This window comes from Pholcus phalangioides, unplaced genomic scaffold (genome assembly GCF_987345545.1).
Source record: "Pholcus phalangioides strain wild (caught in Gottingen) unplaced genomic scaffold, Ppha-v1.0 ptg000024l_1, whole genome shotgun sequence".
Classification (NCBI taxonomy): Eukaryota; Metazoa; Arthropoda; class Arachnida; order Araneae; family Pholcidae; genus Pholcus; species Pholcus phalangioides.
In genome coordinates, this window is record NW_028301616.1 from 9952940 (window position 1) to 9976986 (window position 24047).

Genomic DNA, 24047 nt, shown 5'->3' on the forward strand with positions numbered 1-24047 from the left:
AGAAAAAGACTTCGAATTTTCGTGAATAGAGGGCGCTGCACAAAAGAAAATCACTGGAAATGATCAAATCAGAGTCCTATAAACGTGCAGAGTGTACGATTAACAGCTAATTTTTTTAATTTTCCTGTGCTGGCCGCTGCTACGTAAGGGTTTTATTGTGATGTTGATATATATTGTGTGTGTGTGTGGTAAAGTTGTTTTACCACAGACACGAATGGCTTAAGCTTCACGAATGTTTGGGACATGAAACTTTGATCCTGTTCAAGCACAATTTACAACCAAAGTACGTTATATGTACAGTCGAATCCCGTTATAACGAATGCCAAGATAACGGAGGAATCACTTCGTTAAAACGAAATTCCGTTATAAAGGAATTAAAGGTTACCTGGCATTGTTCCTATGTAAACATATGTGGTAGATTGGAAAAGTCTTCGTTAAAACGAGATTTTCGCTATAACGGTATTCGTTAAAACGGGATTCGACTGTACATATATACGTAAAGGGTGGGCAAAAAGTCCGTAAAAACTTTAAAAATTCAGAAATACCGGAAAAATAACCGAAGTGAAAACGGTTTGCAGGGTAAGCATCGCTAGGGCACGGGGATTTTTTTGACAGGAAAAAATAACTAAAAAACGCCCGATAGGCGGCGCTGACGTACACAAGTCAAAGAATGCCACAAAATCGTTTATTACAGCAGTACGTGTTCCACATGACCACCACCACAGGGGTTAACACATTGCAGTCGAGTCACAAATCTAGCAACGGCAGAGTGTAGCAGGAAGTTTTCATGACTTCCTAACTCGAATTCGCCACTCTCAGCTATAACCTATTTGGTCTCCCTCCCACTCCTGCAAGTACACCTACTAAACAGTATAACGCACCTCCTAACACACTCTTTTGGTCACTTCCATGCTCACACACCCTCTGAGTCACTATTTTAGCCAATCACATGCTTGCACACTGCTTTGGTCAATCACATACTTGCACGCGCTCTAGGTCACTCTTTTGGTCGCTAACTGACATGGTTCCTTGCTTCATAGGTCATTCTTTTTGATCATTTACACGTCTACACGTGCTATAAGTGACCTAGACTAGATCATTCTTTCTTTCGGTCATTCCCATACTTGCACGTGTTCTAGATCTCTTTTGGTCATTCGCATGCTTTCACACTCCCTAGGTCGCTCTTTTGGTCATTCACATGCTTTCACACTCCTTAGGTCACTCTTTTGGTCATTCACATGCTTGCACACGCTCTAGGTTACTCGCTGACCACGTCTCTAGATCTGTAGGTCACTCTTTTAAGTCACTCACTGATCTAGTCCCTTACTGTCTCTGCAGAGGTGGATTTATTTAAGGTTATATATATACACATTTTTCCACCCTTCTTCCATTCTACTAATTCTGTTCAATCTTCACTCAATCTTCAAATTTGCCACCCCGCTGAACTTACCACCCTGGGCTACAGCTCGCTAAGCCTCCACCCCTGTAAATACGCCACTGGGGGGACAACGCGTATGTATCACCAATTCCTTGATAGCAACAAATATTTAAGTGTGTGTGTGTGGGGGGGGGGGGGTTGCAGAAAACCAGTTCCTTCGATCGGGGACGAAAAAATATTACCCGAAGTAGAAAAACCAACAAATGGGCTGCTGAAAATATATTTACCCAAGAATAATACCGTTTACGTTATAATCATTATTATATTTGCACACACTCATCACGTGTTAAGCTCCCATCCATATGCAGAAAGTGCATTTCCTCACGATGATTATAGAGTAAAATGCCGCTCTCTTCATAATCAATGAGTTATATTCATATCTCTTTCTCTTGGATAAAACAAAAGCCCAGGGTGGTATTCGGAGCGTGCCGAATCCCGGAGATAACACCATGGTATTTACAATATGTGTTATCATCATCACCACCACCGCCACCACCACTGCGGTGTTTTTACCTTATTTCTGAGAGAATCGTCCTTGGATGGCATCCAAGTTCTGTCGGTGGAACCTCCTGAGACATACAGTAGAATTTTTGGATCAATGGGATGCATCGGAGCAGATTAACACTCACACACGAGCGCACGGCACTATATAACGTGGCAAATACGAAATGTCTCTCATTAAATACGTTTTTCCCGGTGCCAGTTTCCCGTGGATCCCGTCATCCGGGATAATCATCGCCATTGTTCGTGCTCAAATTACCGGAAGGGTAGCGACTGGAGAGAATGACACTACGATTACAAAAGAAGACGCCGTAAACACCTTAAATAAGTTCAAAGTTGCAAAATTTAAAATTCTATTAAGAGCTGTTTATGGACGTGGAACTGAAAATGGGAAAATGACAAGTAATATTTCCACAATTTCGAAAATTTTCGGATGTTTACGGAAACCTGCAAATGATGCTAAACGTTGGGGATGAGCACAATTATTTCCCATTCTTTTTCCGTGGAAACTTGCACAAGTCATAGGCAGAGCTTGTGTGTTTGTTTTTGTGTGGACAAATCTATTTCCCGACATGCATGTAAAAATTTCGACCGGGCATGTATTTTTTTCGACCACATGCCTGACGTAGGTATGTAAAAAAAAACAAAGAACACACATTTAATCCTCGTGTTTTCAATTTTTACTTCGACGATGATGCAAGTGGTTCCTACGACACATGCGCAATACTTTACGGAAATGCTTTGTTTGGCAGCCATGTTGCAAATGTAGAGTTGATGAAATTTAGATCTATATGTTGACGGGACTAAATATTTCGCAGCCCGGTACGTTCAAGGACACTCAGAGGTCTTCAACCTTTTCCTAGTCGCGAGCACTGCCTGTACCCAATCATCAAAAGATCACCCTTACGGCAAATTTGTCGTACTAATGCATGAAATCAGGATTGATTTCAATCCTACAATGCGATTTGCACAAGGTGTTTAATTGGAACATTGACCAAGTGCTCGCAAGCACGAAATCAGACACGAGCATCGAGCACTCTGGATTCTTCGGGGAAGCACCGTGGTGCTCTCGAGCAATGGGTAGAAGGTGCGTGCTTTATATACTGCAACTGGGCTCTTTGGCGGATCAATAGGCTTTAGTTTTTGCACAGACCTTTCTTTAATACTTCTCGATTGATTTTTATTATTTGGTGAATTTAACTCTTTCGACAAACATAATAATGGGATTCATCCTAATAGGGTGGTTAGAGGTCTCGGTCGCGGGTTCGTCGTCGTATTCGTGCCTGGTCTCGACTGTGTTGGTCTTTCCACCCCTTGGGGGTAACCACAGAGTAAGAATAAATCTTCTAATTATATCTTTAGTCTATCGGGGTAACCAGCTTATATCCCCCATGAGGACAGAGCAGGGGGGCATGGTTGGCTTTTTGGTTTGGTTAATGGCATATAAATACACTTTCCCGGAATTTTTTATTTTTTGAATGCTTTCACCTGAGCTTTTTCTCCGCTAATCAGATTCAATAATATCAAATTATTTTTAAGAATTTAACTGTTTCATTTTCGAATCGCCCAACTACAGCAATCACCTCTTAGTTTCGAATCGAGCGGGCCGCAAGTTTAAACGGAATATGTACGTATCTTGATTCGATAAGCAAGATGAGTTGTAATTTGGTGGTATTCTTTTCCAACGCCAGCGTGGAAAATTTTAATTAGCGGTTTTAATAATTTTAGATTTCAAATTGGTGACAACATTCTATTTGTATTTTCGTATTTTTTTTTAAATTTCGAGTTAAAAGAAATTTTTGACTTTCGATATTTTTTATGCAGCTATATCAATTAATTTTCAAAATACGGTATTTTCAAATAAATCCAGCGATAATATTTTTCGGGCGTGCAAACTTTCGATTCGGGCATCTACTAGTTTAAGTTACATACTAGACTGAGTTACATGGCATGTAAATTTTTTAAGATTTGCCCAGCTTTGGTCTTAGGATGAATCATGTGTAATCTTCTATAATTGCAAGGAAAGTTAAGACTTAATAAGAAAATTATCTACAAAAAAAGATGCAAAACTATGTAAAAAATATTCCAAAGTTGTCTAAAATACACGAATCCAAAATCAGCTGGAAAAAATCTGAAATTGGATTAAGAAAATTATTTTTGCCTAGAACAATCCAAAGTTGTCTAAAAAATCCCAAATTCTTATAAAACAGAGAATGCTAAATCCTCTTAAAAATACTCCAGTAGTGCCTAAAATCAAATCGATATTGTTTAAAATTGAATAAAAAATTGTGCGAAAAAGAATATGAAATTGTCTAAAAAACAATCGGAAATCACCTAAAAAGAAGTCACAATTGTCTAAGTATGAATCCAAAATTGTCTCAATATAAAAAGAATTCACAACTGTCTGAAAAGTAATCCAAAATTGTCTAAATATGAATCCGAAATTGCCTGAATATGAATCCGATACTGTTTGAATGTAAGTGAAAAATTAATTTAAAAAGTCCGAAATCATGTAGAAAATCCAAAATTCTAAATGTTTCAAAAAATGAATCCGAAGTTCTCAAAAAATAATTCAGACTTTTCCATGCAGAATGCAAAATTATTAAAACAATCCGATATTGTCTGAAAAATCCCAAACTAAAATCGAATAAAAAAAATTGCCTAAACGACGATCCTAAATTGTCGAGAGAATAACCCAAAAGTGTTCATAAATGAATCCGAATTTGTCTAAAAAATTTACAAAAACTGTCTAATACAGATCCACAGTTCTCCAAAGGAATCAAAATACTTACCAAAATCGGATCACAAATTATCTCAAAAAAACAGTAATTTTCTTTTAGTATGAATACGTGCAAATTTTCAAGAAATTGCCTGAAGAATTTACAAAATCAATTCTCATCAACTAAGAACAAAATCTTTCATTTCTATTCGAATTTTCCTTTTAAGGACATTTTTGAAGATCATTTTTATTCTCGCATAAAAGCGAAATATATAAAATTCATTCGAAATCGTAAAGAAATAAATCCACACGAAGAATATTCTTTTGCATTTTTTTGCCATAAATATCCCGAAAAGTATTCGATGGTTTTGCAATAATCGTTAATATCGGAAAAACTGACGCCATATTTTTTTTTTTTTTTTGGTTTTTTTTTGTAATCCCCGTAATATGACTTCGATGTTCCGATATTACTTATGTTATTTTTGTTCCCTTGAATATTGTTCGATGTACGGTCGTAGTAGGAAACAGAACCAGAAGCCATTAAAAATTCCGGATTTTTTTAAACCGATTTTTAGGCACTTTTTGACGATTAATGTCGATGGGTTTCCGTCCCTTTTTATTTTCCCTGCTCTTTATATATATATTAATGTATTTATTGGTTGCTATTGGATTCTAATAAACGTGGAAGAGAGTGTTAACGGCACGTGTTCGCGTGCGCTATCAATTAGCATCTGCTGTTAATGACAGTCGTTTTCATTAATGTTCGGAATTATTTTACGGGCGGTTCTCGTAACATAGGAATAAAAACTATTAGATCATCACGAAATTTCTGGATATTATTTGCTTTGTGGATTTTTCGTCAGATTAAAATAAAATTTTTGTCGCAACACTGGGAAGTTGTAAATGTAGTGAATGTCCATCCTGGTTTCCGGACGATTCGGATATTTCTACAAGGTGTTAACCCATTTTTGACTGAAGATGCATTTGGCAACGATTTTCGTTTAAAAAACAATTTTCAAATACTTTCCATTCAAATTTTTGCATGAAATGATTATTTATAGGAACTAAGAGATCTAACGAGAGAGTGTCATAGTATTTTTTTATTTAGTTTGTATACAACGAAATTCGATTTTTTATGATTTTTCAAACATGAAATTTTTAGAAATTTTACTCCGATTTTCTAGCACCAGGGGTCCCAGTGCAATTGTATTTTTTTCGTTATGTGTAAAAAAAAAATATCTGCATATAAATGTATAAAGAGTCAAGAATCAGGAATGTGAGAAACCGTCCGTCGCTGCTCACTGTTGGCAACAGAGCCATAGATTTAAAATTTCAAGAAGAGAGTTTTTCAGAAAGTGAAGTCAACAACTGATTTAGACGTCTATGAAAAAAAGGCACATATACTCGATACAAGGTTTTTAACAACTGGCTGTTGCGAAGATGAATTTTTGGAAAGAAAGAAAATTCAACTACCCCTGCGTGGAGTCAAACCCACGTTCCTTCACTTTCCGGATGAATGCCCTATACCACTAGACTACAGAGGTAACGAATATCACAATCTTTCCTTGGAGCTCGTGTACACTAAAAGGGACCGTATACACCATAATTTCCCAACTTTTTTTGTCCCATCGTCCCCTTCTTTAGAATTTTTCCCCCATCGCCCCCTTCTTTAGAAGTTTTTCCCCCATCGCCCCCTTCTTCAGAAATTAGTTTTTTTCTCCCATCGCCCCCTCCCCAATCTAACCCATAGATTCCTATGTTATACTCGTAGCTTCTACCCCACCCCGGAACATTCCATTGCCCCCCCCCCCCACAGGGCGTTAACGCAGACGCTGGGAACCACTATTATGCATGGATGGCCGGACCCGACTCAGTTCAAGCTCACAACTGCTGACGCTGCCACCATATGGCGACTTGTGGTCTAGGACGTTCACCCGGAAAGTGTAAGGACGTGGGTTCAATTCCCCGCAAAAGGCAGTTGAATTTTCTCTCTTTCCAAAAATTCATCTTCGCAACAGCCAGTTGTTAAAAACCTTGCACGGATAGTGGAGAGTGACATCATCCTTTCACATATATTCGGGCTTTCAAAAATATAGGGTAAGCGAAAATAAATCAACACCACCGATCACAACGTCAGGGTTCAGATTCAGTACGAGCGGGAATTCTAAGAAAATTCAAACAGAACTATCGGGCAGCGCCATTTCGTAAGCGACCAGTCAGGCAGCTGCATTACTCTTACACGCAGGCTATCGGCTTCATTCCGACTACGACGTTTGACGTGAACAGACGCACTTTTTTGTCGCTGAGCACGAGAATTGAGATTTGGTATCCAACCCAAGCTAGATCCTCGGTTAGAGTATATATAATTAGTGGTTAAATATTTTTTCCTCTGTAGACAACATCCACTGTGTGTCGAAATGCATTAAGAGTTTTTGTATTTTTCGCATATTTATTTGGCTCATTCGTTGGCGACTTCCTAATATCAGAATGTCCTGTTTTTGTAATTTTTTTGCCTCGAAATACCGGTTACTATACTTTTGTGAAGTATTTTGAGACAAAAAATAGACACCGGTGTGCATGATAAAAATTAGGAAAATGTAGGGTACCATACACTATTCATTTCCCTGCAGTTTAAAACCAACAACCAATTTTACAAGAATTACGTATAACAAATAGTTTTGTAAATGAGCCTATAGCAGCTCATATCACTTAGCTGTAATTAATTGCTGTAGCGCATTGGAAGCCATGGTTGGCGTAAAAAGCATAGTGATAACGACAATCTAAGTTATCTCACGCCGTCAAATGTTGGCGAAACTGAAAAGAAATGAGAATTCTGGCTAGTTAGTACATTTGAACCTCGGAAGTTATTTCCTCGGGAACTAAAAAACATGGGATAATGAAAATACAGACATTAATATTATATGGATAAAATGCTGGCGTCGCAGAATGATAAATTATATTGCCTAGGACATTGATGAATGAGTTCGAATTCCATTCACTTCCTATTCCGATATTTTTGTATAGAAGAGAAATGCATTAATATATTGAGTGGAATAGAGAAGATTTTCGCCGGCACATCTGCTGCCACCAATAAAATAAGAACAAAACTATTCGTTTTAAACTCTGCAAGTAAAATTGATGCCATATACCGGCGTGGAGCTTGAAAATTAATAATGTAAATAGTATGATACCATGTATTGTTTATTTTTATGTGGCGTAACGATGTAAATCTTATGCGTCGTAATATCGGTAACTGCAATTACTCGGTTTGCCGCAAAATTATTTTGTGATGTACATGAAAACATAGTAGCCGGTATCAATCCCGCTTATAATGTTCCCTCTTAGTACGACTAATTTTCGTGAATTTAATTTCTTTCGCATATTGATGATGTTAACTTTTCCCGGACACAACGTTTAACTTTCTTGCTATTCCCGCTTACAACGTTCGGAAAATTCACGTCGGGCTTATTCCTCCCTTTAAATCAGCGTATACACTTTTCTTCAAATTTTTTCATGTAAAGAAACGAAAATGGTGATTATGTGTGTGTGCTAGCCCCGTTGAACATTTTTTTCTACCCTGTTCCCTCCAACAATATTTTACAGAGCATAATTGCCCTTACCACTGTTCAAATGCACATGATCGGTGGAAGTTGTCTCTGAATAGGAAGACTATTAGATAAGAACTAGAAAAAGTTCTCATAAGAGAGGTTACTTATTTTTTCCGTTTCTGTCTTATTCAAATTCGTCGCATTAGATCGATTTAAAAAAATGAATATTCTCATATTGGTGTTATAGAGTATTGCATATAACAAAGGAATAAACGGCAGTCTTCCTCATCCACTTCTGAATCTATAGATACAAAATAAAGCAGCAAAAGAGTTACATTGAGACACAAAACATGCACAACTTAACAGACTCTCAGACGCCAGCATCAAGTGTCATTCAAAAGCGGCTTCTTTCAGGAAATTAAAATCGGATTTCCCAACTGTACTTCTAGGAATTCGATTCTTCACAGAACAGCCAATACGATGCTTTCATGACCTTTTAAATTTCGGAAAATGAAGAAGTGAAAGCGTTAGATTTTGCCGAGCACAGTTCGAGTCAAAGTGTCTCAAAGCAAGTTAAAAAGAAAAGCTCTAAGTTTAAAGGAAAAAATAAAAACTCTTAAATTTGTAGATGATAACCACAGAGAGTCAACACAAATTGTAACCACCAACATTTTGCAGAAGCAATAAAAGGACCGGAAAACTTTTCGATATTTCGTTTTAAAGTCAAGAAAATGTGTCAGGTGATGCCATCCAGATTTTACGGAAACTTGACTGCTATAAAAAAAAACTGTTATAGTTTTACTGGGTATAACAAATAATTGTTTCTTATTAAATCTGTATATGTACCTTAAAATTTGTTAATAAATTAAAAATGACATAAAAAAAGCTATGATAGGTGGAAAACTATGTCTTGTAATTCTTATAACCATTTCCCGCCTAAAACGTTTTCCCGCTTATAACGTTTTTCAGTTGTGGTTTTTTGGAAACGTTGTAAGCGGGATCGACTGTATATGGCAGCAGACCATGTAGTATTTTCATGCTACACCTTGGTTTGAAATCAACAACCAATTTTACTTGAAGCATAATAACGGATAGTTTTGTTTTCATTTGATAGGTTGCAGCAGGTTTTCCAGCTCAGTGATGTTTCACGCGTCATAAAATATAATAAGTTAGAAGGTCAGAAAAAATTTCATCAATGATTTACTTTCACCAGTTCGCAAAGAGTGCGTGCGTAAATTTTACAATAGTATTTTAGTTTTCGCCAAAACATTTGCAACACCCCTAAAGTTTGTAGTCCGGGGCAGTTGCTCCTTCTGCCCCTCTCTAGTTCCAGCCCTGAGCCACTTAAACAGGTTCTTTGCTTTCAATCAGGGACGGGCTTAAGTATTTTGCGGCCCGGTGCGAAAAAAAATTGCGGCCCCTCTGAACAGAGGTTTTTCAATACCCCAGGGTGTCCATGGGTACTCTGGTGCCCGAGAACGACTGTAAAACTCCTTCGTAGTCATATAAAAAATTCCATTTGGCAATAAATATGGACAAAAGTGTACGTTTCCCAGTGAAAAAATTGCAAGTGCTTCCCCAGGCACTCGAAGATTTGGGACTCTCAGGGCTAGAAAACCGATTGTCTCCTAAAACCTTAGAGGTTCTCTATCTTGGACTGAATTTTAAGCTATTGCTTTGCTAAGAAGTTGAAGTCAAAATGTAATCAAAACATTTTTATCCCCTTTTGGGGCCCTAAAAATTTAGCGGCCCGGTGCGATAGCACCCTTCGCACCTGCCTAAGTCCTGCCCTGTTTTCAATCCAACTAAGAGAAAGAGAGAAAATCCAACTAATTCGCACAAAAATGGATTTGTGGGAACTAGCTGGAAATGCCTGAAAGTTTCTTATTGAAATTGTGGGGAAAACACGGCCTACATTTTTAAGACTAGAGGTAAAGCCCGAAATGTTTTTCTTTGCTCAAAAATTCCCCCAAAAAAGTAAAAGAAAATTTAAAAAAAACACGAAACTTCCTTGAAAACGAGATATCATCGGAGACTAATTCCTCATTTTTGATCTTTTTTTCCCCTTGAAACTGAATTATCCTTTAAAATAACTCCTAAAATATTTCCAATTTTCTCCTGGTTGAAATACGTTCTGTTTCTGAAATGAATGGCAAGAGTAAAACAAATTTTTTGGCACGCATATGCTTTCGTTCTTCATGAGACGTAGATTTTTACACGTTAAAATGAAATTCGGTTCGTGAGGCACTCCATCATTCTCCAGAACAGCTTGGTGTCTGAACACCTTCCATTCTATAACGAATGGTAGACAACTTACCCTGAATTACTTCTTTCAACATATGTACGATATCGGATGTTTTTCCTCCCAATAACGGTTGGTGATGTCTTTCTCCCGGATTTTGTGATCGATATTATGCAAATCGTGGCAGAACAGTCTCAAAGTGAGATAGATACGGTTCTTTTTTGGATGGTAATATTTCAAAAACATGGCCATGAAGCAATGCCTATTTTGATATTTTAACACATTTTACACTAGATTATGAACTCGTTAACCCATTTTTGACTGGTTTCGCATTCGCGCAGGCTTTGTTGAAATTTTGTTGTCGATCAATTTTCATACTAATTTTCGTATGAAACGAACATTTTTGGAAATTAAAATGTCTAATAAGTTCCGTAGAATTTTGTTTTTTAATTTGTTCGCAAAAAAGATTCGATTTCTTATGAAAAGTGACGTTTCAAAATTGAAATTTTAGAAATTTCATTCCAATTTTCGAGCTGAATTTTTGGCATGAATACGTCTTTTAAACCTCCTGACGATACTGGGAACATACGCAAAAAGTTGCATGACGAAATTCTTTAAACGCTCATGTCGCAGAAAGTACGCAAGTCAAAAGCAATGATATCTTCAGCTGCACATGGTAAAGGTGGACCCAACGATATTACTCCGGTTCCAATATCTCTTCCCGTCGTGGCATCAGGCCCACGTCCCTCATTCATAACAGATTGTTCCCCGCAATATCTCAAAAAGTACACAACATATATCAACAACAATAGTATCGTCAGGTGCACATTGTAAAGGTGCTGTACCCGAGGATATCACTCCGGTTCCAATATTGTTTTCCGTCTGTGTTCCGTCGCTCTCTGATTTCAGAAACAAAAATTTTCCGCTATATCTCGAGCAGTTCACAACGAAAATAGACGGCATTGGTATCGTTCGTTAGCTCTTCCACACACAATGATAACTCACAAGCTTAACACGCGATGAAAGCTCAGTAAACGTATTCATGCACGTCAGAACTTGCTGTCGTGTAGAATACAACATACCCAAATATACATAAATTTTGTACGTAAATAATCAACCTATATATAAATTAAAAACTTAATGCAATAACTAATAATTGAATAATAATAGTAGTGATAAAAATAGTGGCAAATAGATTAAAATTTATAAAAAATTGAATGAATCAGTAATCTGAATGAGATTTGCGGAAAATATTTTATTTTTTCCCGAGGGCGGGATTTGTTTTGATACAGAAAAAAAAAGTTAAGGTTTCTGCGATAGAGGGCAAAGCGCGAAAGCAAATCACTAAAAACATGCAAATCAGAGTCCAGTAAAATTCTAAGTAAATCTCTGGATTTTCCTGTTACCTTCCACATGGTTTTCATTCTGATGTTGAGAGACAATGGTAGAGAAAGAACTATTGGTGAAGTTGTTTTACCTTAGATACGAATCGCCGGCTGCATCTCTACGAACGTTTCAAAACCAGAAGAGATTAGAGAAAGGTTCGGGTACGGAATTTTGTGATTTACTTTCGTGCAGCACCCTCTACTGACAAAACTACTTTTCTCTGTACCAAAAAAAAAATTCAGCCTTTCGTGAGAATAACTTCTTCGCAAACCGTATTCAAATATACCAATTCGTTCAATTCCTATGAATTTTTGAACGCTTTACTAATTTGTAGGACACCCTGTATATTAACACTGGTGCTCAAAAATAAAAACTTGAATTCCGAATGACAAAATTTCTCAATAAATTCCTGACGGAATTCGACGAAACTCTTGTAGGGAGTGTTCCAGAACTCTACCGCCAAAATGGAAGAGATGATGGTTTATACACGCCAAGCAAATCAATTTGTCTAGTGAAAACTGAGTTTCAACCCACTTATTTGGGGGATACGTGAACAGATTTATCGAATCATTTCTTTAAGTAAATTTCAACTCTTTTCACCAAATACCTCCAACTTCTAAGATTCGCGGGGATATTTCGATTCTTCACTAAAATGTCTTAACTTGGGCGTTCGTAAGTCGGAAAGCAGCTGTATGCCCATAACTCAACACAAGACATCCATTCTTTCATTGGATAACAGTTCAAATGACAGCACGAAGACAATATAAGTCGAAGATAAAGATCGATCGGCCCTCTTCCATTTCAACACGCATCGCGGCAGGAACTTCAAATAAATCATGTTTATCGATCGCACAAAAGCATTCGATTTTATCAATTCCCTTTTCCATAAAAATGCTATATACAAACATATATTTCTTACTCTAAAATGAAATGGCAACAAATGCTTTCCTGGGTCATTGCTTCCGGCTTTTTCCCCTCTATTCCCAGAATCTACCTCATATCGGATAAAGAAAGAAACATTCAGTTCTCATCTATCAAAGTGAAGTTACTTATACTTTTCTTTCCGTATCCGGGTTTTTCCGTTTTTCTTTTCTTGTCCAGGGCCGTAGTAAGAAAACTTTTTAGATCTTGTTTTCTTGGTCCAGTGCCATATTGAGTGGCTTGATAGACTCGAATCCTCCCCAATGCTTTCAACCTGAACATTATGTTGGAGATATTTGTCTTTCTCGTGTTCAGTTCAGTTCAATGGAAGTCAAATGATTGAAATGCGATTGAATATGAATTGCATTCTCTGGAATCGGAGCTTCTTTTCTAGTCGTTTAAATCGTTGTTCTCCATGTATCTAGTATGATTCTGTCGGTGGTTTCTGGAAAACTTCCCTTCTGTCTCTGTTTCGATCTCTTTGCAGGAGTTCATTCAAGGTCTGGCCATGTTGTCCCGAGGTACGACGGAAGACAAGTTGAAGTGGACTTTCCATTTGTACGACATCGATGGGGATGGTCGTATCACGAGGGACGAGATCAGAGAGATTATAAGCTCCGTTTACCAGATGCTTGGGAGGTATACGACGCCGCAGGTTGATGCGGATACGCCTCAGCAACACGCCGATAAAGTCTTCGAGGTAATTACACATCAGCGTTACTGATCAGTTTAGTCCTTTTATGTCCTTTATCTTTTGAACCCTTGGTTATATGAACATACTTTAAATTAATAAAGATATATAATTAATTTGTTTATTTAAAACATGGTATTTCGATTACCAGGAACCGTATGTATATGTACCATGGTGAAAATCTAATTATTCATACGGTCGTTCAATGTAAATCCAAATGTAATTCATACGGTCTCCCTGTCCACCAACTTCATGTTTCAGTAGAACATCTCGATAACGATCACCCGTGGGACCAAAAATTTTGTCCGCTAATGGGAAGGTACGATATAGAGTGGAACTTCATTTATACACATTTTTTCACATTTATACGACGTTTAGCCTCGGTTGCAATTGATTCCGATGCATTTCAATTTGTTACTGTAAAAGTGATACGCCGGTGGTTATGCATAATCACCAATCGTCTCGATAAAGAAAGTTTGATCAAATTTAACTACAGTTATTACTTTTATCGGCGATTATGCATAATTGCCGAATAAAGTTTGTCTGATAAATATGATAAAATATGGAAAAATTTATAACCTTTCTTTTCTTCATCAAACCAATTAATTATTTTTACCCGTACATGATACGTGCACTGCACACGCGTATATTTTGCAGTAAAAATTAAATTAAATTAAGTATGAAGAAGATAAAAGCATTCCTAACAAAACTACCAGTCTTGTAATGTTGGCTTTTTTCACACGTATCCAAAAAACCAAACTTCAACATTACCATTCGAATTCACCATCACCATCCTGGACCATAGTTATGTTCAGTAAATTAAGTAATTAATTGACGATTTATCATTTTTGCCAACACGAACTTGAGATTAAGCGTAACCTTAGTTGATACAATAAATTCTCGGTTTACGACCAAAAATTAATAAATTAGAGTTTGGCTGTTTTTACTGTCCTTTTTATCGAGAGTGTTCGCGGGGAGTGAAATACATTAAATCCCTATTCCACGGGACCGGGGATCAGAAAAGTGTCCGTTAACGGGGGGGGGTTGTCCGCTAGGTGAGGTTCCCTTGAATTCAAGTTGGTGCCACATTTATTGAAATCAAAAACAGAAGGGAAAAAAAATCATGATTCTATGCACGATATTAGCCGAGATATTTCTCATTGGAAGTTAAGGTGGCGTCTGAGGATTTAGAAAAGTCATAATAAACTGCAACTTAATAGAACATTTTGAATTCCCCCGCGGAATTTTTTTCCATTTCTCCATATCTCGATGGATATTTCACGTACAGATATGAATCCTTTTTGGTGTGAAAGGGGGCTCAGTAGAGACGGGGATACAGCTTTCCAATAGGAAAGTAGAGGACGGAGATCCCGTATAAATAATTTATTATAATGTAAAATAAATTACATATCAATAATAGGCACGTTATTTAGATGCTCTTTTCAATTTTATGCACGATTTTTATCACCTACGTTCATAATTTTGTTGGAACTATAACGATTCAACTTTACTCACTATATATATCCATATACAATATACAGAGTGTCCTGTAGGTCCTAATGCGGCATTTATCTCATCAACCTTTTGTTGTAGAGATATGGTTCCAGGTTGAAAAATGCTTAAAATGTCTACAAAAATTACCGTTTATGGATATTTGAGAACGAAAATACACATATTTTTCACAAAATAAAATAACAATCTAGACTTTCATACGGTCCTCCGTCCTCTAACTTCTGAGAAGGTTGTTGCCCTGTGTCTCCTGAGGCCAACGAATAAGTTCCATCTTCATAAACACAATATTCACTGACATATTTGAACTCAAAACCCAAGAAAATTTGGGAAAGAACAACATAAATGAGGGAAACAAGGGTTGTCTGTTCTTCCCCGTAACTTCTGATATTTTCGAATTTAAATATCTCGACGAATATCACACTTAGAAACAAAATATTTCTTGTTGGCCTCAGAAGAGACAGAGCAACAGCTTTCTAATTGAAAGTTACAGGATTGGGGAACTGCATAAAAGTTTAGATGTTTTATTTCGTGACACGTTGTATTTTCATTCTCAAATACCATACAAGGTGACTTTTTTGCACACATTTTGAGCATTTTTGACCTGGGACCATACTTCTACGACGAACGATTGATGAGATAAACGTCACATTGGGACATACTTGGCGGGCAATGGTCTGGTTAGGAGATGGAGGACACCTTTATATATATCTAATCTAATACATTTTTACTTAACTCCCTTGAATGTTCATGTCGTGCAGTTCTTTCGTTTCATTCCCGTTCTTTCATATCCTGAACACAGAATAACAATCGCATGTTTATCATGTTTATGATATCATTATCACCAAAAAATACAAAAAAAGTACCACCAAACCAAGATTTTGTCAACATAGATCTGCCAGTTTGCCTCCCTTCGGGGCCGTTCAAGTATTGTGTCAGCAAATTTTTTGCCATTTTTGACACCTTCCCCCCCCCCTTGTCAGCAAAATTTCGTGAGCGCGCTCTGCCCCCCCCTACCTCCTAATGCATTTTGATGGCTCCTCTTTCCCCCAGACGATCAAAAATTTATTTTTTTAATGCAAAAAAAAATTTTTTTATCAAAATTTTGAAGGAAAATCGTTATATGTGTTATTATAATGAATATCTGTTAATTTCAATGCTATTTACTAAGGCGAAGAAGTCAAAATTCATTGCGACCCACCCTCTCAGTCATATATGGTAAACCTTTGGCCCGCTCACTAAATGTGGCCCTAGGAGTTATGATGTGGCCTGTACCCCTCAGACGTAATTTTGTAAAAATGAACTAAGCGGCACATTTACAGATCGCTCAAGTCACCCGTAACACAATTCCAGACCATTTAAGCGTCCGTGGTACATTTTCAGATCACTCAAGTAGGCCAGTGGCAATAGACTTAAGTGACCCGCGACTGAGTTCCAGAACACTTAAGCGATCCGTGGCACATGTAAAGAACACTTGAGTGACATGTGGAACAGTTTTAGAGCACTGGTGTGGGTCTCAGTGTTGTTCTACATCACTCAAGTTACCTGCAGCACATTCCCAGATTACTAAGTGATCTAATCACGGACATAACTTAAGTGGCATAATCACAGATCCCTTGTATGACGCGCGGCACAGGTCCAGAGCACTTAAGCGGCCCGCGCGACACATTTCCACATCACTTGGAACTGCGAAACATTCAGAGATCACTAAAGTGACTCTGTAAGGGACTTATCAAGAGGGAGAATGTTAGTTCAGGTGCCCACAAACTAGCGAAAGTCTTTCCTCGTTCGTAACACACCGAATAATATGCCATAAAGAATATTTCATATTTTCATAAAGGATGGTTGACGACGTAAACATCATCCAAACACTCCTCCCTCTCCCCTTGTCATCAAAACTCAGCAAATCGAAAACCCCCCATCGATGCTGACGTAATACTTTAATGACCCCTCATTTGTATATTCACGTGGCTTCTAACACTTAAATTGAATTTATTGTACACCCACGCTGAGTTGGCCTCTGGCTACGCCATAAAACGTCACGATGGGCGATTCCATTGATCTTCTTTCGGTCAAAAAGTCGCAGGGGCAAAAGGAGCAGGTTGGTATTTTCCGTTGGTGTCTTTAGCGCTATTTTTTTAGCGAGTTTTTCCCCCGTTTCTCCTCCTTGGAAAATGAACCCTCCCTTCACGTGTCAAGGTCAGAGGCCAACTCGGTATGGGTATACAATACTATCCTGTCAGAATTCACGTGAGCATGCGAGTTACACTTTTAAAACCCCCACACTGTCTTTCTTTTTCGATGTAAGGTTAGCCCTCTGTATAGTTTTAAATGAAACTTGGCTTAGTCATAACGCGGAAAGTGTTCTGGGGAAAATCAGGCTAGATTTTACTGACCTCCGAGAAAGTACTAAAAAAATTGTTTTTATGATCTGTTCATCTAAAGTATCAGAACTTCGTTGAAAAATTCTATTTTAACGAGGGGAGAGAAAAAGTGAGAAAATTTTTCGCTTTTGCGGTTACAAAGAAGAAAAGTAATCAACTCTTTTAAAGAGATTATCACTTTCTTCTTTTGAGGTTGTACAAGGATCAGTTCTCCGCCCCATACTTCCACCGAATCCTCACCAAATACAAGAAAAGACTTTAAAGACCATTACTAGAATAAGTCTTGGACGCAAGGTCAAAAGAAAGTCTTTAAAAGTCATTTTTTCGATATAAAAATCCCTATAAAACTTCATGAAATTTTCTATTCTATCAGATTTCGATAATTTCTTTAGATTGATCAAGAAGTTTATCCGAGATTATTAATATTATTATTATTAGATTCCATTAGTTTCCCCTTTGATTCCCGAAGATGAAGTTTGAGCAAAAATTTATAAATTTTATAAAATTATAGGCTAAGTCTGAATACATTTTAACAACATACTTAGCATGATTTTAATTGCATAAATACAATATTTGTTTCAGTAATGACAAAAAATAAGCTATGATATCTAAATTGTCTAATTTGTGAATTTTTTTTATTTCAATCTTATCTGCCATTGCGAAAATCAATTGGTAAAATTCAAATCTTGTGTTCAAAGAGAGAGCCATTTCCAAGCATAAATACTCCGCAAGAGATATAAATAGAAAATATTTAGCAAACACACACACTAAAATGGAACCTGACTTTTTTAAATCATCATTATATATTTCCAATTTCAGGTGTAAAGTAATTTCAATACTACATCACATTTACAGGGTGTCCCGTAAATTACTGAACTGTTCGAAAATTCATAGAAATTGATATATTCGAATATGTTTAGTAAAACGTTCTCACACGATAGGTACAGAAAAACTAGTTCAAATATCTGTCACTGCACGAATCACAGAATTCTTTTCCTGAACCTTTCTTCAATCTCTTCTGCATCAGAAGCTTCAGCCGGTTATTCATGAGTGAGGTAAAAACTAAATTCACCAATAGTTTTTCATCCACCAATGTTAGCATCACAATGATAACCTTACGCGAGTACAAGTAACAAGAAAATTCAAAAATGAGCCATTAATCGTGCGCCCTGCATTTTATACGACTCCGATTTGCAAATTTCCATACGTGCAGCGCGCCTTCTATCGACGAAAAACTAAAACTCATAGAATAAGTCTGAATTGGAACTTGTAACTAAAACAATCCCCCTTAGAGCCGTTCAGGTACTTCGTCAGCAAATTTTTAGCCATTTTTGAAACCATCCCTTTCAGAAAATGTCCGCAAAACTATAACCCCCCTCCCCATCAGCAAACTTTCGTCATCAGCTCTGCCCCCCCCCCCTCTTGCCTCCAAATGCATATTGCTGGGATCAGAGAGGAGGTGGGAGAAGGAGGGTTAAAAGTGTATTTTTTAAATTTAAAATTGCGTAAGAAAATATCTTTATATGTGTATGTGTTATTTGAATCAGTTTCTATTAATTCCAATGCTATTTGAAGAACTCAAAATTTCTTTTTAAGAAATTCATTGTGATCCGCCCCCTAAGCCATATATGGCCCGCGGAGCAAATGTGGCCCTGTGGATTATCTTATGTGGCCCACCCGCCAAATCTAATTTTGCGAAAACGAACTAAGCGGCACATTTATAAATCGCTTAAGTGACCCGTGACACAATTCCAGAGCATTTAAACAGCCCGTGGCACATTTTCAAATCATGCAAGGAGGCCCGTGGTAGAGTTCCAGAACAGTGCGGTTCTACATCACTCAAGTTACCTGTGGCTCATTACCAGATTACTTAAGTGATCCGCGGCATGATTACGGACCGCTTGAGTGATGCGTGACAGAGTTCCAGAGCACTTACGCGGCCCGCACACATTTCCAGAGCATTTAAGCAGCCTCGACACATATCCAGATCACTTGGATCCGCGAAACATCTGACTCTATAGGGGACTTATCAATAGGGAGAATTTTAGTTCAGGTGCCCACAAACTATCGGAAGGTTTTTCTCGTTTTCGGCGCACCCAGTAAGATGCGCCGAATAAGAATATATCATATTTTCATCAAGGGTGGTTGATGACGTTAACATAATCCAAACCCCCCTCCGCCTTCCCCCTTGTCATCAGATCAAATCACCTAGTCAGAAAATCAGAAACCACCCTCAATCGATGCTGACGTAATAATTGAATGACCCCCTTCGTGAGAATCACTTCTCAAAACCCGCATTTCTAAATATACCAATTCCTACAATTCTTATAAATTTGTAAACCATTTACGAACTTATGGGACACCCTGTATTCTTTTTTTCAAAAAAATAAAATTAAGTTTCATAGATACCTAACATCATTTCAGCAGCTTGTGGGGAAAATTATTTGATTAAATAAAACCATTTTATTTGTGTTTTCGAGTTTTACCACAATTTATGTGTTTGCCTGAATAACATTGTAAAGTAAGAATTCATTCAATATAAATAATTTAAAAAATAAATGTATTATCGCTGAATGATTGAGTGAATTCGAATAATATGAATTCTATAATTAATTGGTTTTTTTTATTAAAATAATTTAAGTTATGAGATCATAACTAGAATTGTGTATGTGTTTTTCCTATAAAAATAGTTTTTTCCCCCATCTTGGATTCTATAAAGATAAGACGTTATTTACATTCGGGGCTACTTTTTTTGTTCTAGCCGAGGAATCTTGATTGCATTTGCTTGTTACGTGCGTCTATTTATTTATTCATGGACATAATTCTTGGGACATTTTTATTACTTTCAGAAGTTGGACCAGAATCACGATGGCTACGTGACATTCGAAGAGTTCTTGGAAACTTGCCAAAAGGTAAAAATTAAACATTTATTTATTTTTTCAATTTTTTTTTTTTTTTGGATCATCTTGAGTTCTTAATTGAAAAGAGATACGCGCTTTTTCTCTTTCGTTTTACCATCTTATCTTAGTTTTTCTTTCTTATGTTACATATTTTACCGCTTTTTACATGGGAAATGTCATTTTCTGCCTGCTTACGCAATTATGAGAATATATATTGTGACGTGTGACACCGCGACGGAATTTCGAGAATCGTCGAAGAGTCGCGTTATTTTTCCAGCGTTATGAGAAAAAACTTTGTCGTTTCCCCCCTGACGGAATTAATTACAGGGAAATCTTTGTCTGGCATTATCATTTCAACAATGATATAGGAATTTGTTAGGGGAAAATATTGCATCATTCCCTCACCATCATTTTTCTACAACTGCTCCACAATGTTCCGAATTGTCATTAACTTAATAGTTGTCATTGTCATTCTTCGTTTATAGTATTTATTGGCCAGCAATTGGCCGTATCGGGATTTTGGTCTCTAGGGAATTTCGGTCGTATCGAGATTTGTCCAGCGGGATTTCGGACTGTAGGGATTTTGGCCATGTCGAGATTTTGGTTTGTCGGAATTTGTGAAATGTCGGGAATTCGGCCGTTTCGGGATTTTCGTCTGCGAATTTTGTCTACAAAGGCCTTCTGTGTCGAGATCTTTGTCTGAAGGGATTTTGGTCGTATCAGGATCTTTGTCTGTCAGTATTGTCAATATTTCGTATCCTGTGTCGAGATTTTGGCCTCTTGGGATTTCGGTCATGTCGAGATTTTGGTCTGCCGGGATTTTGGTTTGAACTTTTTGTATTTTCGGGATTTCCATCTGTAAGGATTTTGGTTTGAATTTTTCGTAGTTTTAGGATATCTGTCTGTAGGAATTTTTACCGTGTTGAGATTTTGTTCTGTTGGTGTTTCAGTCATGTAGAGTTTTTCGTACGTTGGGATTTTCGTTTTATCGGAAAAAAAATAGGAATTTATTCTGTCGATATTTGCCGCCTGGCAGTCGAGTGGTTAGGGAACTAGCTTCTCACTGTGCAGGTCTGGGTTCGAATCCCGGTTCGGGCAGGGATGTCTACTAACACTAACAAATTCCCTGGACGGATCATGCTGATCCCTTGGGAATACGTGAAGATCATGTTATTATTTATTTATATTTCGGCCGTGACGAGATTTCTGTACTATCGATATTTTAGTCGGTAGAGATTCCGGTCGTACGAGATTTTCGTCCGTCGGGACTTTTTTACTGTCGGGATTTTTGTCGTCGAGAAATTAGTCTGTTGGGATATCTGTATTGTGGAGATTTTCGACTGTCTAGATTTCGAGGATTTCGGTGTATCAGGGCTTCTGTATTGTCACGATTTCTGTCTAAGGATTTTGTTCGTGTCGAACTTTTGGTTAGATGTAATTTTTATACTGTCGGGATTTCGGTCTGTCGGAATTTTTGCATTGTGGGGATTTCTGTCTGTAGGAGTTTCAGTCGTGGACACGTTTTCATATGTCGGGTGTTTTGTTTTGTCAGGAAAGCAAACAACAAAAATAGGGATGTGGTCTGCAGTGTCGTCTTAATGCATGGGCCCACCCGGGGGGGGGGGCCTTACAAAAATGGGATCTGGTTGAGATTTTCAAAAATTCGCCTGGTAGGGCCTCAGAAAAATCATTTGGCCCGGGGGTCCATGATGCTCTTAAGACGACCCTGGTGGTCTTTAAAGATTTTGGCCGTGTCGAGATTGGTTTGTTTGGATCTTAGTCGTGTCGAGATTTTGGTTTGACAGGATTTTTGCATTGTCGGGATTTAATTCCTAAATCCCTAAGTTTGCATAAACTTGTGGAATCTAAGGAAAGAATTGCAGAATTTCATATTCGATGTTTCAATTCAATATTATTCAATAATCTGAAGTCCAATACTGTTGTAATGTCTAATAAAAACAATAAAACATTAATTTTCTATTCATTTTAAAATCTGTTCTAAACGTGGTTGTGCGTATTATAATTTCAAACTTAATTTTATAATCACAAACTATTCCAATTAGAACTGCAACAATAATTATTTCATACTCTTTATACTTCCAGAATGAAGACATAATAAACTCAATGCAGCTTCTCGACACAGTGTTGTGACTATAAACTATTTATCTCATCCATTCAACAAGATTGATGAAGAGATAAAGAGAGACGAAGATCATATATAGTGTATATGAACATGCTGAGAGATATGAGAATAAGAGAATCCAAAATATCACATGTTCAGAAAAAAAAGTCTTGGGAAATCGATGAATCTTCTTGTTTTCGTTTCTATCTCAGCGATTTCGTTCTATTTTCCTTGAGAAAAAAAAAGACAGAGAATCTAAAAGGAATCTATAAAAGAATAAGAAGATTTTGTCAGCCATATGTGCAGACAAACATTAAGAAAAGTGCCAATGAGCTTCGAACTGCTGCTCGATGTGACATAAGCCATACCTACATATAGATCGAAATAATAATAGTGAGTTTCATATCCGCTTATCTTAACGACGTGGTTCCAGATCATGGGAAAAAAATAACATCCGGGGACTTTTATATATAGGTATATAAGTGCTCCTTTTCTATACTTATATCTTACATGTATGTGTAGTATACGAGTTATCCTGTAAGATCCCTCTTTTTTCTGTTTCCCCCTTAAAGTAGATTTTTCTCCCAGTTTTTGTTTCCGAGCTGTCCATTTTATTTTCTTGGACGCAAATAATTATCAAATTTTTACTTAGTAATAGAATGAGCAGTTGAATCAGAAAGGGTTGATGGGGAATTCCGCAGTTCTCTCTCTCTCTCTCGACTGAATAACCGAGATGTTGAGTGAGGGAGTGATGGTCCGAGTGAGTAACCAAGAGAGTAGGCGTGTAAGTGACTGAGCTAGTGAGCGGGCGACTGAATTGGTGACCGGGTGAAAGAGGCCGATCCAAATTTGAGCTCTCTGTAACGGCCGTATTCACACCGACAGAGTTTAACTGCAACCGCAGGTTAAAGGATTAACCAATCCGCGTCGATCTCTAATCCTTTAACCTGCAATTGCAGTTAATAACTCTGTCGGTGAATACAGCCTCTCACTGTGAAGTCACTCTTTTAATCTTCTGATAACTCGCTCGTTCTCTCAGTCACTCATTCTCTATGTCACTCGTTCGCGAATGAAGAATACACGTGGGGGCGACTGTGTTGTCAGTTAACTTTACTGCAGAAGGATTTTCCTTTCCAGGAATTTTCCATCGATGCATTTTTTGTCTGAATTTTCTCTTTTTTCAATTTTGCTGTCGGTGAATCCTTCAATGAGTTTTCTCGTCGTTAAGTTTTTCCTTCAATGAATTTTCTTTTCGGCGAATTTTCCCATCCATGAATTTTCTCTTGTGTGGGCGTATTATTCTCTAATGAATTTTCTTATCGTTGAGCTTTCTTTTGAATGAATTTTATTGTCTGAGTTTTCCTGTCAATCAGGAATTTTTGTCAGTGAATTCTTTCTTCCATGAATTTCGTTGTCTGTGAATTTATCTTTCAGTGAATTTTCTTGTGGGCGAATTTGTTATTCAATGAATTTTCTTTTTAGTGAATTTTCTTGCGGGTAAATTTTGCCTTCGAAGAATTTCTTTATCGGTAAATTTTGCCTTCGAAAAATTCCCTTTTTCGTGAATTTTGCCTTCGAAAAATTCCCTTTTTCGTGAATTTTGCCTTCGAAGAACTCCCTTTTTGGTGAATTTTGCCTTCGAAGAATTTCTTTTGTGGTGAATTCCCTAGTCGTCGAATTTTCAAG

General features: G+C 37.3%; 1 protein-coding gene across 1 annotated transcript in view; it reads left to right on the forward strand.

Moving 5' to 3' along the window:
• Window positions 1–23832, forward strand: part of LOC149068708 (A-type potassium channel modulatory protein KCNIP1-like) — a 146743-nt gene extending 122911 nt beyond the window's left edge. The window contains exons 5-7 of the mRNA XM_089250697.1: window positions 13243–13455; window positions 20189–20251; window positions 22343–23832. Coding sequence (XP_089106823.1) covers window positions 13243–13455; window positions 20189–20251; window positions 22343–22390 — 324 coding nt within the window. The 3' untranslated portion in view covers window positions 22391–23832. The remainder of the gene's footprint in view (window positions 1–13242; window positions 13456–20188; window positions 20252–22342) is intronic.
• Window positions 23833–24047: the final 215 nt, after the last annotated feature.